This window comes from Carcharodon carcharias, chromosome 15 (genome assembly GCF_017639515.1).
Source record: "Carcharodon carcharias isolate sCarCar2 chromosome 15, sCarCar2.pri, whole genome shotgun sequence".
Taxonomy (NCBI): domain Eukaryota; kingdom Metazoa; phylum Chordata; class Chondrichthyes; order Lamniformes; family Lamnidae; genus Carcharodon; species Carcharodon carcharias.
In genome coordinates, this window is record NC_054481.1 from 25,573,014 (window position 1) to 25,590,499 (window position 17,486).

At 42.3% G+C, this 17,486-nt stretch overlaps 1 protein-coding gene across 2 annotated transcripts in view; it reads right to left on the reverse strand.

Annotated features, from left to right (window-relative positions):
- Nucleotides 1–17,486, reverse strand: part of LOC121288057 (transformation/transcription domain-associated protein) — a 211,960-nt gene that overhangs the window by 128,036 nt on the left and 66,438 nt on the right. For both annotated transcript variants that reach the window (XM_041206337.1, XM_041206336.1), the window contains exons 31-34: nt 10,299–10,367; nt 6,769–6,888; nt 2,605–2,724; nt 2,170–2,331 (exon numbers count right to left, since the gene is read on the reverse strand). In XM_041206337.1, the coding sequence (XP_041062271.1) occupies nt 2,170–2,331; nt 2,605–2,724; nt 6,769–6,888; nt 10,299–10,367 (471 nt within the window). The remainder of the gene's footprint in view (nt 1–2,169; nt 2,332–2,604; nt 2,725–6,768; nt 6,889–10,298; nt 10,368–17,486) is intronic.

The window sequence follows — 17,486 nt, forward strand, 5'->3', positions numbered from 1 at the left end:
TTTCAGGACCTCATACCTTTTCCTACCTACATCATTGGTCCCAAAGTGGATCACGACCTTTAGCTGCTCGCCCTCCCCCAAACGAATGTCCTGCAGCCGCTCTGTGACATCCTTGACTCTGGCACCAGAGAGCAACATACCATCCTGGAGTCACTTCTATGGCCACAGAAATGCCCGCCTGCTCCTCTAACTGTGGAATCCCCTACCACTATAGCACTTCCACTCTTCCTACTTCCCTCTTGTGCAGCTGAGTCACCTGTGGTGCCAAAAACTTGGCTCTTGCTACAGTCCTCTAAGGAATGATCTCACCCACCAGTATCCAAAATGAAAATGTGGTTAGAGACTGAGATAGCCTCAGGGGATTCCTGCACTACCTGCCTGTTCCTCTTAGATATGCTGGTGGTCACCCATTCCCTCTCTGCCTGTGTACCTCTTAGCTGTGGTGTGACCACCTCTCTAAACGTGCTATCCACATAATCCTCAGCCTTGTGGATGCATCACAGTGACTCCAGCCACCGCTTAAGTTCCCAACCCAGAGCTCAAGTTTCTGCAGCTGCTGACACCTCCTGAAGATGTAGTCATCAAGGAAGCAGTTTCATTTAAATGGAAGAGAGAAGATGCACAATAAAAAGGTCTCTTCCCCAAGAAGCCAAAATCTCAAGTTTGGTTTTGGTTCTAGCTGAGATATTTTTAGAATGAAAGAACTTGCATTTATAGAGGGCCTTTCATGCTATCAGGATGGTTCAAAGTACTTTACCATCAATTAAATACATTTTGAAGTGTAGTCACTGTTGTAATGTAGAAAATGCAGCAAACAATTCACACACAGCAAGCTCCCACAAATGGAAATGTGATAATCACTGGTTAATGGAAGACTTATGAAGGCATGGTTGAGACATAAATGTTGGCCAGGGGTCTCTTGATCTTTTTTGAAATAATGCCATGAGGTTTTAACATCCATCCAAGAGCAGCTTAATATCTCAAAAGTCGGCAACTCCGACAGTGCAATACTGCCTCAGTACTACACCGAGTGTCAGCCTTGATTATGGGCTCACGTCCCTGGAGTGGGAAATGAACCCAAGACCTTCTGAATCAGAGATGAGATTGCTACCCATGGCTGAAACGGAGGTCAGGCTCCCAAAAAACAGCTTGGATCGTTGAGTGTGGGCTGCCAGCAAGGGACTTTGATCATCCAATTTAGATACGGAAGGGTGTGCAGGCTCTCTATCCCAAGATGCACAGTTGCAGGTATTTGTTAATATTCCAGATCTGCTGGGAGGCTGAAGGGAGGAGATTTATGCCAACATTATCATCAGTAATTGAAAGCACAGAAACCTGGCAAAATATGCTTCAAATTACCATGTGAAAACAGCTGCCTCAAGGATTTCTGCAGTCAGCCAATCTCATGGGCACACTGTCAGAATTATCCAGGGCAGCATAGCCATCTTGAACATTTTTTAATTCAACAACCTGTTCAACACCCTGGCATCTAGGATTGTTCCACAGCTCCCAAGGACAGGGGTAAAGTTTTGCTCTCATAATCGGGATGAAACCAATCAATACTCAGGGGCAGCAGAAGTTTGCCTACTTCGGTTGTTAATGTTTCCAAAACAGGGTGCTCTTCCAAACCATCCAATTGCACCGCCCTTTGGAATCGCAGAGGCTCAAGTTTGGAGATGACAGTAGATATTTCCTGCTGGTGACATCTAGGAATCAAGGATCTGTGGTCATTTCCTCAGAAAAGTGCCGCAGGTGATTCTTCCAAAAAGTCTTCCAGTGAAATGGAAGTAAGTTATGGCTGAATTGGGACAGCCAATGGAAGATAACATGAGAAAGAAGTGTCTAAATTATGGTGCTAAATCAAAATTTCAAACTTGGGTTTGTCCATCTCTATTTGCAATTTGTCCAACCAATCCTACTTTCAACTATATATATGTGTTATATATATTAGCATCAGCAGGCAATGAGTCAAGCACCTGCCTTCGGGCAGAGCACACAAATGAATGTATACCCAGTGGCTGCATTTACAAAATTACATTAAAATTAATATCTTAACTTTAAACCTTTGCCCATTAAAAATGCTAAACCTAATAACACAATTCAATTCTAAAAAATATAAAAGGGGACTGCAACAGAACAAGTGTCAACTAACTGTGCAGATGTATTCACCTTGATTGCTTGGAATTGGAGGTCTAACCGAATGGTGCTGGTGCTGGGAGACCCAGGCCTGACTGCGGCTTGTGCACCAGGGAAAAGCAGGTTGACAAAGCGGCCTGGCGTGGCAGCCAGCACGTCACGGAGAGGCTTTGCATCTTTGTGCTTCAAAAAACTCTGGAAAGCAAGCAAACGGGAGAGAGAATTTGTCTTAAAACACAGGGCTGCTGAATTTAGTCATGATTTCATTAAGCAGCACGAGCATGCTCCTCACACAACATTAGCCTGGCTTCCATAATATCAATGAGATTAATCCAATGCCATGTTCCATTTTTTTTTTTACATACAATAATAGCAACTAAAAGGAGTACAAACATACCACCACTGTAACCTACTTTACTGGGGCACTGACTCGAAAAAGCAGGTCTCCAAGGGGCTACTTAGCATTACCATGAACATTCTGCTCCATTGAGGATCATTCAAAGTGGCCTCCATCATAAAAAGCTCAACAGTTTGTGCCGGGTAACGTGTCAGAAACTTTATCAGAGGCTCACGGAATGGACTTCCAGCCTGTACAAGAGGAAAAAGTGATTTAATATGAGAATTTCATTTAAAAATTTGAAACAAAGCACAAATTCTAGTTGTTTAGTTGCATGCAGAACATAGGTTCATTTGAAGAATAGAAATACCATCATTTAATAACTGCCTTTTTCACCAGTCATGTTCTAGACTCGAGGTTCACTCAGGATCAGCATTCTACAGGCATTTTATATAGAGAATAAATCTGTGGTTAGCATTTCACTTACCTCAGAGATGCTAAAGTTGGTATTACTAATTTTCTCCCCATTCTCACCTCACCTGGCTTAAACAGACAAGCATACACCTCTCCCTCCCTTTCCCCCAGGAGGGATCACTGGATACGCAGAAGGAGTTCAATAGCAGAATAATTCCTTCACATTAAAACTGATCCTTAAGCTCCTTAATCATTGCCCTATTGTTTCTGTAGAATGCCCCAAAAACAGAAGTGGCAACTGCAATTACGTGGGTTTGAAATGGAAAAAAGAGTTTAAAATGTTAGTGTACAGCTCAGTTTATTCAATTGAAACATTACGGATCCAAAATAGCAAACTCTGGGAATACGAATTAAAGTTAAGTTTAGTATGAATTCACATTCTAGAGTTCAATACTGTGAACTGAAACCAGAACTTGTATTTGAGATAAACTGCAAGCAGCCAAGAAGTTTTAAAAATAAAAATTGTCTATATATTGTATTAAAAAAATCACTAGTTTTATTTTTTAATTTGTTAACAGGCTATACAATTAAACAGATAAGGGAATTAATTTAAAAATAAATCAAAATCAAGTTCTGGCAATAGGTCATCGACCTGAAACACTGGTCCGCATTTTGCAGTGCTAATGACGGCAAAGCTGTTCGTGTTCACAATAATAGCAAAGAGAGATCCAGCAACTTCGAAAGCCATGTCTGAATCGTATGTTGCATTGCGCTCCAGAGGCTTCGCCGATGCAGTCCATGCCACATGCATCAAGACCTGGACAACAATCAGGATTGGACTGATATGTGGCAAGTAACATTCATGCCAGACAAATGCCAGGCAATGACCATCTCCAACAAGAGAGAATCCAACCATCTCCCCTTGACATTCAATGGCACTACCATCCCTGAATCTCCCACCATCAACATCCTGGGGGCTTATCATTGACCAGAAACTGAACTGAACCAGCCAAAGGAATGTTGCATGGAAAGTTAACATGTTACTTGGCAATTTGTCACCCTGAGGAACAGCAGCTGAACTTCATCGAGCGTCTGGTGGAGATGGCCAGCAGTCTTACAATCTGGGAATGGCGAAGACTCCCACACATTGTGTCACATGTCCATACGCCATTGCTTCAGCTGAGAGTGCCATGTTGACAGTACGTGGCTCTGGGAGTTTACAGCAATATGTCAGATTTGCAAGTCCTTGAGTATGCGTGAAAACATTTTGTTCCTTTTTGAAATCTCAAGTGGTGTTCCACATGGCTCGGTGTTGGGACCCATGCTGTTTGTGTTATATATTAACAATTTGGACGGGAATGTGAGGCACGATTGGGAAATTTGCAGATGACACGAAGATTGGTCGAGTAGTGAATAGTGTAGAGGATAGCCATAATCTACAAAACAATATAGATGGGTTGGTGGAGTGGGCGGTAAAGTGGCAGATGGATTTTAACATAGAGAAGTGTGAGGTCATACATTTAGGGAGGTCAAACAGTTACAGGGATTACACAATAAATGGGAATATACTAAGAGGGGTAGATGAAGTGAGAGATCTTGGCGTACAAGTACACAGGTCCTTGAAGGCAGCAGTTCAAGTAGACAAGGTTGTAAAGAAGGCATATGGAATGCTCTCCTTCACTGGCAGACGTATAGAATATAAAAGTAAGGATATAATGTTGGAATTGTATAAAACATTGGTGAGGCCACAACTGGAGGACGGTGTGCAGTTCTGGTCACCACATTACAGGAAGGATGTAGTAGCTCTGGAAAGAGTACAGAGGAGGTTTACAAGAATGTTGCCAGGGTTAGAAAAGTGTAGCTACGAGGAGAGATTGGATACGTTGGGGTTATTTTCCTTAGAACAAAGAGGTGACTTGACTGAGGTGTACAAAATTATGAGGGGAATAGATAGAGTGGACAGGATAAAATTGTTTCCCTTGGTGGAGAATTCTAGAACCAGGGGACATAGATTCAAGATAAGTGGCAGAAGGTGTACGGGGGAAATGATGAAGAACTTTTTTTACGTAGAGGGTAGTGGGTGTCTGGAATTCGCTGCCCAAGTTGGTGGTAGAGGCAGAAGCTCTAAACTCTTTTAAAAAGTACCTGGATCTGCACCTTAAGTGCTGTAAGCTGCAGGGCTATGGGCCAGGTGCAGGAAGGTGGGATTAGAAAGGGCATCTGGGTGTCCTCGGGCTGGCATGGACAAGATGGGCCAAATGGCCTCCTTCTGTGCTGTAACTTTTCTATATAAATACTGTGGCTACAAGTACAGGTCAGAGGCTGGGAATTCAAAGAGAGTGACTCACCTTCTGACTCCCCAAAGTCTGTCCAGCATCTACATGGCACAAGTCAGGAGTGTGATAGAATACTCTCCACTTGCCTAGATGAGTGCAGCTCCAACAACATGCAAGAAGCTCGACACCATCCAGAACAAAACAGCCGGCTTGTTTGGCATCTCATCCACCACATTAACCATTCACTCCCTGCACCATTGATGCACAGTGGCAGCAGTGTGTACCATCTACAAGATGCACTGCAGTAACTTATCAAGCCTCCTTTGATAGCATCTTCCAAAGCTGCAACCTCCACCACCACTTGGGAACACCACCACTGCAAGTTCCCCTCCAAGTCATACACCACCAAGTCATATCGCCATTCCTTCACTGTCGCTGCGTCAAAATCCTGGAACTCCCTTCCTAACAGCACTGTGTACCTACACCACATGGACGGCAGCAGTTCAAGAAGGCAGCTCGCCATCACCTCCTCAAGGGCAATAGAAACACTGTTCTAGCTAGCGATGCCCACGTTCAATGAAAAGAATAAAAAGAAACTCTTGCACTCATCAACCTCAAGGCCTAACGGGATGAAATGACTCTGAAAAGATGTTGGGCTCACTGCCCACTAATAAAAAAGCATTGCCGCTGTGGAAAAAGAAGCAATGGCAACATGAGGAAAAATGCAAGTGATATGGATCGGGAAAGCACAGTCTTAGAAGGTGTTGGAGGGAGGTCTTCAAAAGAAAATTAAGATAATTATTGGATGAGAAAAATTTGCAGGGCTACTTGGAAAATGCGGGGGAGTTGGTCTTGCCGGCATGGACACAATGGGCCCAATGGCCTCTTTCTGCAGTGTAATCATTCTAAGATTTGCGCCACAACATTTAAGGGCTGGTGCTTCTAGGCAAAAAGAGTGCCTGAAGTCACTTCATAAATAATTTAAAAATCCAGGCTGCTAAGGACACTGCTCCTGGTAGGCATCTCAACTTTCCAAACAGTTGTGGGAGGGATCTAACTTTCTAAAATGATATAATTTAAAGACTTTTGACATGATTCTGATAGCATTTATCTGATTTATAAAAATATGCATAAATTCATTTTTATTTTAAAATGATTCTTTGCAAATTTATCTGGCTTAATTTGTTCCACTGCATTTTTACCATTAATCTATTATGGCAAATACTGTATCAGCTTAATTTTGACACAATTCTGCAGGCTTGACTTCTATTCTCTGCACCACATGATGTGCCCTTGTCACCTGCGTCAGAGAACACTACTGTACCATGCTGAGGCCCTCTCCTTGAGGGAATCTTGCCGCCACACCATCATGTGAGGAACGTTCACAATTTACTTCAAGGTCATTGACCAGCACCATCTTTCCCTGCTGACTGTAAACCCTGGGCAATTAACTCTATCTCGCTGCACAGGTGCTGCCTGGCCTGTTGAGTGTTTTCCAGCAATCTTGTTTTTATTTTTTTAAAATTAAAATAAAGCTGTATTTGGACAATTGCAAGTTGTTTTAATGCTGTAATTTTGGGGAGGGTCAGAATCAAATGTTATTACCTCAATTAGCATGGCCCGTTCAGTTTTCATTACCACCTCCAGCAGGGGCTTCACCAGCGTCTGAGGTGCAGCCGGAATCAAGTGAAACAGATTAATGATGGCCGAGCAGATTTTCATTTCCTGTGCAAGCAAATTAGCAAAGTTATGAAAAAGGGCCACCAAGCCAACTTAATGTACAGACATAAAGCATTAGTCCATTAACTACACACATAACTCTTCCACTCCCAGGCCTATAATTCCATGTCAGCAGAAAATATGAGTATAGAATGGTGCTAGTCTTCCAGCTGAAGAAACTTTGTAGATCACCTGATTACTTCTCACTTGTGACGTAATGTCATTTGATTATTGATCACTCCAAGAAAAAAAATCATGCCTCTGTTCCTAAATAATCATCTTTCTGCAAATCATAGTCTTGCAAACAACTACTTTTTTTGCCAATCTAATAGAAATCCAGATATAAGTGGCAGAAATAAAATACAGTAAATGAAACCACTCATTATAATGACTCCTTACATTATTTAAATGTAACTGTCCATTAAAAACTCCTGTCAGCACTTCATCGCTTTGAATAGTCACATCATATCCAAAATATCTGCACACTGATCCAAAAATAGCTTGCACAGAGAAATATTTTTTACAAAATGAAAATCGTTACTTTCCTGTATGTTGCCATGAACTTAACATTACATTTTGTAATATGTGATTATATATTTGGATTGATAAGATTGTTGGACACTAAGGGGATCTGGAGATAACAGAAGATAGGGTATGAAAGTGGAGTTGATGTAGGTCAGCCAGGATCTTATTGAACCTTGTTCCTGCTCCTATTTGTTCTTATTACACATACGTTCCTATAAACTAACTTCTTTCTCTTTGGTATGTTCCTTATGACAATAATGAGTTAGGGGCTTGGGTGGGCAGAGGGTGGAAAGGCTAGGAGTAGAAAGAAAATTAAAACATTACAACAAGGAACTTTGCAAAATCTTTCCCGACAAATGACATGGTGGCAAAGAGAAGTCCAATAGTTGAGTTTAGCTCGCTGTTGGTTAGGTACATGTAATGAGATGTTAGCCTGGAGTCTAGGTAGCGTGCTACAATATTGAACCATTCAATTGTAGAAGCGTTTGTTTTCTTGTGAACGGATTAGGTCACAAAGCAGTTTTAGATCACTGCTCAGTCCTCTGGAGAGATACTGATTGGGAGACATGCAGTATACAAAAGTGGAAGCAATTGGAGAAAAAGAAATGCAGGGAAATAATTTTATACTTCAGACCCACCACAGATAAATTCACCAAATCTCTATGCACTATTTCTAAAACAAAAAAGGCCTCCACATGCTCTTGACTTTTTAACACTTTAGATTTAACTCCACAAGGTCACAAATAAGACAACCACTAGAAGTTTCCACAGCACTGCAACTTCAAGCAAAATGCACATTGCGAACAAACGCGTTACTAAAACAGCTCAATACAAGACAGAGAAGACATCACAACACCACTGGATAATTTCCTGCTGCACTCACAGCCTTTACCAGAATTCTCACCTCTACCCCCTCCATGGCAGGCTAAACCAAAACAAGAGTCATGACACAAAGGAAATCGAACAGGACAGGCAATAAGTGCTACTCACAATCATGAGACCGAGTGAATGAATGAATGAATGAATGAATGAATGAATGAAAGCCCAGAGGTTCATCAAAACATCATTTCACCATAACTGGTGAGTGTTCACACAGTTTGTTGCATGCTAATGTGGATGGATCTCAAATGGTGTCTTTCTTACATTGGTTTGAGTGACTGGAATATTAAGGTGGTGGGCACACTTGAGCTGTCTTATGTAGGTTGTTTGCCATAACAAAGGCAGAATAATGGCTATGTGAAAAGGACAAGGGGAGTGAGACTAATTGGACAACTCTTTCAAAGAGTCAGCACAGGCACGATGAGGCCAATTACCTCCTTCTGTGCTAAGATTCAACAAAAAACATTATAGCTAAACCGCATTGCAAAAACTGTCAATTTAAAGGGAAAAGCATTGCTAATATGACACAAATAAAACAAAGCTAGCGAAACAAATTGAACTTATTACTACAAAGTGGGTGTTAAAAGAAAAGCTGGAAACTTCCTCCTTCCATTTTTTCGGACGTAACTGCAAAATGATAAATTTTCTTACACACTTCAGAATTTTGGTTAAATCTATGTTGTTGTGAAACACATCTGCACAAAGAGCTTAACAGCTTTGCAAATATTATTTCTTTAGCTACTAAAGTTGGTTGGGGTGGTGGGGAAGTGTTGGGTGGGCAGTTATAGGGAACAATTAGTCACATTGAATTTCACCAGGGAAAACTTTACAAGAGGAATCAACACAACATATAAAAGGTTAACAACTGGGACAAGGGTACAAAATTTCCCTAAGGCAACGTTTCTCCGAATGGATCAGGCCCAGCAGCAGGGCTGAGAAAGGGCTATTGTTCACAGCTTCAGAGTGCTTAAAAGCCCTTCGCAGCCAATGAATTAATTTGAAATTGAGTGGATGCCAATTTGTGCAGAGCATGATCCCCAAAACAGAAACGAGATGAATATTAGTTATTTTTATCAGTGTTGATTGAGGAATGAATACTGACCAGAAGAACTCCCTTATTCTTCTTAAAAACAATGCCATTAGATCTTTTATATCCACTCGGGCTGGGGGGGGGGGGGGGGGGGGGGGGGGGGGGGGGGGGGTGGGGGTGGGGTGGGGGGTGGTGGTGGCGGCAGACAGGGTCTTGATTTAATGTTTCACCAGAAAGGCACCACCTCCGACAGTGCAGTACACACTTAACACTGGCAAAGGAGTGTCAGCTGGATACTGTGCTCAAGTCTCTGGAGGGGGACTTAAAGCCACAACCTTACGACTCATAGGCAGGAGTACTACCCACTGAGCCACGGCTGAAAATAAGGCTCAAGTCAAATTCAAACCTTGCTATTTTTTAGCTGCTGCACTGTTTGAAGTCATCATTCAGTTTAGACATAAATTTCCTCTACCTCCGATACAGTAAGGGATGAGGAGTGCCTGAAGGGCGGGATGGGGAAAGAAAATATCTAAAAAAAAAGCCTTTGCTATCACCAAAGTTTTCCTGTTGTTTGTTTTGAAATATTACAGTTGTTGAGTCACAACAATTATTCAAATTGGAAACTCTCTTAATGGTTCTTCAGGAACTGATGACTTGCAAATTTTTCAAGTTAATTGTTCACAAAAGTGAAAGGGTTTAAAATTAGTTAGAATGCTGGAATTTAATTAGACATCCTTAAAACAATTAAGCACAAAGTTTCAGCAAATTATAATCACTTGTCATACTTTTCTCAGGGTTATCTGTCATTAAAAGCGAACAGTCAACTCCATAGACTTCATTATAATGGACCCATAGGAGTAAATTGCTAATTAGTCACAATAGGTCACATTCAGCATTACTTCTTAAACTACATCAGGAAACCTTACATAAACAAAATGTTGCAGCAAGTTTAACTAATAATGGAGCAGTTTTCAGAACTTACATTGCCATCACTCCTCTGTCCTCCTTTGTGTGTGAGGACCACCACCTCCATCCATTTACGCAAGTGTTGCTAAGATTGGAAAGAAAAAAATGTTATCTATTAAATGAGTTTTCAAACTGTTAATTCATTAGCTCATTTACTTTACAGCAGAGTAAATGTGGAACTTGACAGAGTTTAAAATGTCATTTAAGATTCCAAACGCTGTACTCCTTCTAATTATGCTACTGGATTGCAGAATCAAGAGCATGTTTAAAAATTTTCACATTTATTTCACTTGCAGTATTTGGTTAGCTAGAGTGCAGTAGCATTCTTGTCTAGTAATTCAGAGAACACAAGCTCAAATCCCACCATGGGAGTTTGTGAAATGATTTCAGATAAAAATAAAACTAATTAAATATAGAATTCAGTAAGAAGTGATCATGCTCCGGGATTATCGGAAAAACACAACTGGCTCACTAAAGTCCTTTAGGGTAGGAAGCCTGCTGTCCATATCCAATCCGTGCACATGTGACTCCAGGCTCATACCAAGGTGGCTGACTCTTAAATGCCCTCTGAAATGGCCAAGCAAACCACTACAATACTTAAACTACACTTTCTACAGATTTCTAAAGTTCCCAGAAGATCTGTCAGCCTGACAGGTTTTCAAGTGTCCAAACCATAACAGAAACAGAGTACTCAAAACAGTTAAACATTTTTCTTTCCCTGAAATCAAAGCAAAATATTTCAGCTGTATGGAAGAAGTCAACTATCAAAACACAAAGAGGAGATGTCTTTCGCTCTGCACTCATAAAAATGACCTGGCTGACACCTTAAAACACATTATACAGATTTTCTACCGCATTGAATAGAATGGAAGCTTATTCTATCAATTATGCATTATCCTCAGTCACCATCTCATGCAGTTTACAATGTAAAAAAAATTGGCAAGATAACAGCAGAATATTCCTCACCATTATTAATACCATTTTATGATCCTTAGTATCTCCTTGGTAACTAACTATTCTTACCTTGTTTGAAATATGTAAATCTTTAGCAAAGCAAGCAATCATGCAAGTAAAGCCGCTCCATTCAGCATCTTTCTGAAAATTATCCCAGAATTGTACAAAAATACATTATTTATAGTATCAATTCTTACATTTTTTCCCTGGCTCTGTAGCCATTTATAAACTGCCAATCCTTTAACACCTCCTGTTCAACAAAAAAGTCATGACCAGAAACATTAACACTGATAACCGGTCTACAGATGCTGCCTGAGTGTTTTCAACATTTTTTGTTTTCTTTCCAGTTTTCTCATATCTGCAGGGCTTCACTTTTTTTTGATAAACAGTGACCTGTTGACAAGTGCTATTTAATAAATCTGGTCATTTGTAGGCTGGCACCATTTTTTTTCCCATTCATTCATGGGATGTGAGCATCGCTGGCTAGGTCAGCATTTACTGCACATCTCTCGTTGCCCTTGAGGTGGTGGTGATGTGCTGCCTTCTCGAACTGCTGCAGCCCATGTGTTGTAGGAACAGCCCCAGACTGTTAGAAAGGGGGTTCCAGGATTTTAACCTAGCGACAGTGAAGGGACAGCAACATATTTCCATGTTAGGATGGTGCGCGGCTTCGAGAGGAACCTGCAGGTGGTGGTGTTCCCATGAGTCTGCTGCCCTTGTCCTTCTAAGTGATAGAGGTCGCAAGTTTGGAAGGTGCTGTCAAAGGAGCCTTGGTGAGTTCCTGCAGTGCACCTTATAGATGGCACACACTGCTACCACTGTGTGTCGGTGGTGGAAGGAGTGAATGGTGAAGGTGGTGGGTAGTAGACAAAACGGGTTGCTTTGTCCTGGATGGATGAATGTTGTTGGAGCGGCACTCATCCAGGGAAGTGGAGAGTATTCCATCACTCTCTTGGCTTACCTAGAATAGCACAGTAATAAGGAGCAGGAATAGGCCATTCAGCCCTTCAAGCCTGCTCTGCCATTCAGTATGATCATGGTTGATCCTCTATCTCAACATCATGTTCCCACTTTCTCTCCATACCCCTTGATGCCCCTAATATCCAAAAAATTATCAATTTCTTTCTTGAATATACTCAGTGACCCAGCCTCCACAGCCTTCTGTGGTAGAGAATTCCACAGGTTGACCACCTTCTGAGTGAAGAAATTTTTCCTCATCTCAGTCCTGAATGGCCTGTCCCATATCCTGAGACTGTGGCCCCTGGTTCTAGACTCCCCAACCAGGGGAAATATCCTCCCTGCATCTAGTCTGTCTAGCCCTGTTAGAATTTTATACACTTGAATCAGATCCCCTTTCATTCTTCTAAACTCTAGTGAATACAGGCCCAGTCAAACCAACCTCTCCTCATACGACAGTTCTGCCATGCCCGGTATCAGCCCACTGAACCTTCGCTGCACTCCCTCTATGGCAAGTATATCCTTTCTTCTTAGTTAGGGATACCAAAACTGCACGCAATACCCCATGTGTGGTCTCACCAAGGCCTTGTATAACTACACCTAGACATCCCTACTTCTGAACTCAAATCCTCTTGCAATGAGGGCCAACATACCATTTGCCTTCCTAATTGCCTGCTGTACCTGCCTGTTTACTTTCATTGACTGGTGTACGAGGACATCCAGATCTCTTTGTACATCCACATTTCCCAATATATCACCATTTAAATATACTCTGCCTTCCTGTTTTTCACACTGAAGCATACAACTTCACATGTATCCACGTTATACTGTTATACTTGTGACTTGTAGATGGTGGACAGGCTTTGGGTAGGCAGGTGGTGGGTTATTCTCTGCCAAATTCCCAGCCTCTGACCTGCTTTTGTAGCCACAATATTTATATGACTGATCCAGTTCAGTTTCTGGTCAATGGTAACCCCTAGGGTGTTAATAGTGGGGGATTCAGTGATGGTAATGCCATTGAATGTCAAAGAGAGATGGTTGGATTCTCTTTTGTTGGGGATGGTCATTGACTGGCATTTGTATGGCACAAATGTTACTTGCCGCTTATAAGCCCAAGACTGGATATTGTCCAGGTCTTGCTGCATATAGACACAGACTGTTTCATTATCTGAAGAGTCACGAATTGTGCTGAACATTGTGCAATTATCTGCAAACATCCCCACTTCTGACCTTGTGATAGAGCAAAGGTCATTGATGAAACACCTGAAGGTGGTTGGACCTCGGACACTACCCCAAGGAACTCCTGCAGTGATGTCCCGGGGCTGAGATGACTGCCTCCAACAACCACAACCATCTTCCTTTGTGCTAGGTATGACTCCAACCAGTGGAGAGTTTTCACCCCCAATTCCCATTGACTTCAATTTTTACTGGGCCACCTTGATGCCTCATTTGGTCAAATCCTGCCTTCGTGTCAAGGGCAGTTACTCTCGTCTCACCCCTTGAGTTCAATTTTGTCTGTATATTTGGGCCAAGGGTGTAATGAGATCAGGAGCTGAGTGGCCCTGGCATAACCCAAACTGAACATCAGTAACAGGTTACTGCTGGGTAAGTGCGCTTGATAACACTTAACAACACTTTCCATCGCTTTGTTGATAATTGAGAATAGACCAATAGGCTGTAATTGGCCAATTTGGATTTGTCCTGCTTTGTGTGTACAGGACACAACTGGGCAATTTTCCACATTGTCGGGGAGATACTAGTGTTGTAGCTTACTGGAACAGCTTGGCTAGGGATGCAGCTAGTTCTGGCGCACAAATCTTCAGTACTATTCCTGTCAGGGCCCACAACCTTTGCAGTATTCTGTACATTCAGTCATTTCTTGATGTCACATGGAGGGAATTAAATTGACTGAAAACTGGCATCTGTGTTGCTGGGAACCTCAGGGGGAGGTCAAGATAGATCATCCACTCAGCAATTCTGGCTGAAGATGGCTGCAAATTTAAATGTCTTTTGCACTGATAAGCTGGGCTCCCGCATAATTGAGGATGGGGGACTCCTCGTCCAATTAGTTGTTTAAGTGTCCACCTCTATTCACAACCTAGGTATGGCAGGACTATAGAGCTTAGATCTAATCCATTGGTTGTGGGAGCGTTTAGCTCTGTCTACCACATGCTGCTTCCACTTTTTGGCACGCAAATAGTCCTGTGTTGTAGCTTCATCAGGCTGACACCTCATTTTTAGGTATGCCTGGTGCTGCTCCTGGCATGCCCTCCCTGCACTCTTCATTGAACCAGTGTTGATGCCCCAGCTTGATGGTAATGGTAGAGTGGGGGATATGCTGGGCCATGAGGTTACAGACTGAGGTTGAATACAACTCTGCTGCTATTGATGGCCCACAGCGCCCCTTGGATGTCCAGGTGAGTTGCTAAATCTATCCAAAATCTAAACATTTAGCACAGTGGTCATACCACACAACATGATTGAGGATATCCTCAATAGGTGACGGGACTTTGTCTCCAAAGGAATTGTGGGATGGTCATTCCTACCAATACTGTCATAGATAGTTACATCTGCAACAGGTAGATGGGTGAGGATGAGGTCAAGTAGTTTTTTCCCTCTTGTTGCTTCCCTCTCCACGTGGCGAAGACTAAATCTAGTAGCTATGTTCTTTAGGATTCAGCCGGCTTGGTCAGTAGTGATGTTACCATGCCAGTCTTGGTGATGGACATTGAAGTCCCCCACCCAGAGCATGTTCTGTGTTCTTGCCACCGTCAGTGCTTCCTCCAAGTGGTATTCAACACAGGAGTATGGATTCAATCAGCTGAGGAGGGGAGTGGTCGGTGGCAATCAGCAGGAGGTTTCCTTGCACATGTTTGGCCTGATGCCATGAGACTTCATGGGGTCCAGAGTCGATGTTGAGGACTCCCAATGCAACTCCCTCCCAACTGTATGGCACCGTGCTGCTATCTCTGATGGGTCTGTCCTGTCAGTGGGACAGGACATATCCAGGGATGGCAATGGTGGCATCTGGGGCGTAAGACTAGTCAAGCCTGACATTATCTGTAAGGTCTGGTCCTATGATTATGACTGTGGGACAACTCGCCCAATTTTGGAACAAGCCCCCAGATGTCAGCAAGGAGGACTTTTAAGGATCGACAGGGCTGGGTATGCTGTTGTCGGTGCCTCGGTCGATGCCAGGTGGCCGACCCGGTTTCATTTCATTTAGACTTTGTAGCGGTTTGATACAATGAGTGGATTGCCAGGTCTTGCAAGAATGGCAGGTTTCCTTCCTTGAAAGATATTACATAAGAACTAGGAGTAGGCAATTCAGCCCCTTGAACCTGCCCCGCCATTCAATACGATCATGGCTGATCACATTTCGGCCTCAATTCCAATTTTCCGCCCTCTCCCCATAACCTTTCAACCCATTACTAGTTAAAAACCTGTCTATCTCCTCCCCAAATTTATTCAGCATCTCAACACCCACTGCACTCTGAGGTAATGAATTCCACAGATTCACGACCCTTTGAAAAAAGTAATCCCTCCTCATCTCTGATTTAAATCTACCACCCCTTAGCCTAAAACCACAGCCTCTCATTCTAAAATGCCCCACAAGGGGAAAACACCTGCTCCACGTCTACTTTGTCTATCCCCTCTTGCATCTTATATACCTCAATTAGATCTCCTCTCATCCTTCTAAACTCTAGTGAGTATAGGCCTAAACTGCTCATTCTCTCCTCATAAGACAAGCCCTGCATCTCTGGAATCAATCTAGTGAACCTCCTCTGAACTGCCTCAAATGCAACTACAGCCTTCCTCAAGTAAGGGGACAAAAACTGTGCACAGTACTTCAGGTGCTGTCTCACCAATGCCTTGTACATTTGCAACAACACTTTCCTATTTTTATACTCTATTCCTTTAGCAATAAATGCCAAAATTCCATTTGCCTTCCTCATTACCTGCTGTACCTGCATACTAGCTTTCAGCGATTCATGCATGAGGACACCCAGATCCCTCTGCACTGAGGCATTTTGAAGTTTCTCTCAATTTAAATAATAAATTGCCTTTTTATTCTTCCAACCAAAACGGATAACTTCACGCATATCCACGTTAAACTCCATCTGCCAAATTTGGCCATAACCTGTCCATATCCATTTGTAAATTTCTTATTTCTTCATTGCAACTTACTTTCCCACCTATTTTGGTGCCATTTGCAAATTTAGCTATAGTACTTTCTATGTCTGAATCCAAGTCATTAATATAGATTGTAAATAGTTGGGGCCCAAGGACCGAACCCTGTGGCACATCACTAGTTACAGCTTGCCATCCAGAAAAAGACCCATTTATCCAGACTCTCTGCTTTGTTGGTTAGCCAATCCTCTAGCCAAGCTAATATATTACCCCTAACTCCGTGTGATCTTATCTTTTGTATTAATCTTTTGTGCAGCACCTTTAAGGCCTTCTGGAAGCCTAGATACACTACATCTACAGGATCCCCATTATCCACTTTGCTTGTCACATCTTCAAAGAACTCTAGCAAATTAGTCAAACATGATTTACTCTTCATAAAACCATGCTGACTCTGATAGATTGCATTTTGACTTTCCAAATGCCCCATTACTACTTCCTTAATAATGGATTCCAACAATTTCCCGATGACAGACATTAAACTAACTGGTCTATATTTTCCTACTTTCTGCCTCCCCACCTTTTTGAATAAGGGTGTTATATCAGCATTTTTCCAATCCACTGGATCCTTTCCAGAATCCAGGGAATTTTGGAATATTATAGCCAATGCATCCACTATCTCCGCTGCCACTTCCCTTAAGACCCTGGGATGTAGGCCATCAGGTCCTGGGCACTTGTCAGCCTTCAATGCCAATATTTTGCTCAGTACTTTTTCTCTAGTGATGGTGAATGTTCTAAGTTCCTCCTTCTCTGTACACTCTGCACTACTTGTTATTATTGGGGTGGTACTAGTGTCCTCCACTGTGAGAACGGAGACAAAATATTGATTAAGCATCTCTGCCATTTCTGTGTTCCCCACTATTAACTCCCCAGTCTCACCCTCCAAGGGACCAACATTCACTTTAGCTACTCTCTTTCCTTTTATAAGAGTGTAAAACTGATAGGAGAAGCTTCTACATTTTAAGCCAATTTTCTTTCATAATTTACCTTTGCTCTTTTTTTTTAGTAGCTCTTTGATCTTTAAAAGTTTCCCAATCTTCCAGCCTGCCACTGACCTTTGCAATTTGGTATGCCTTAATTTTTGCCTTTATGTTATCTCTAACTT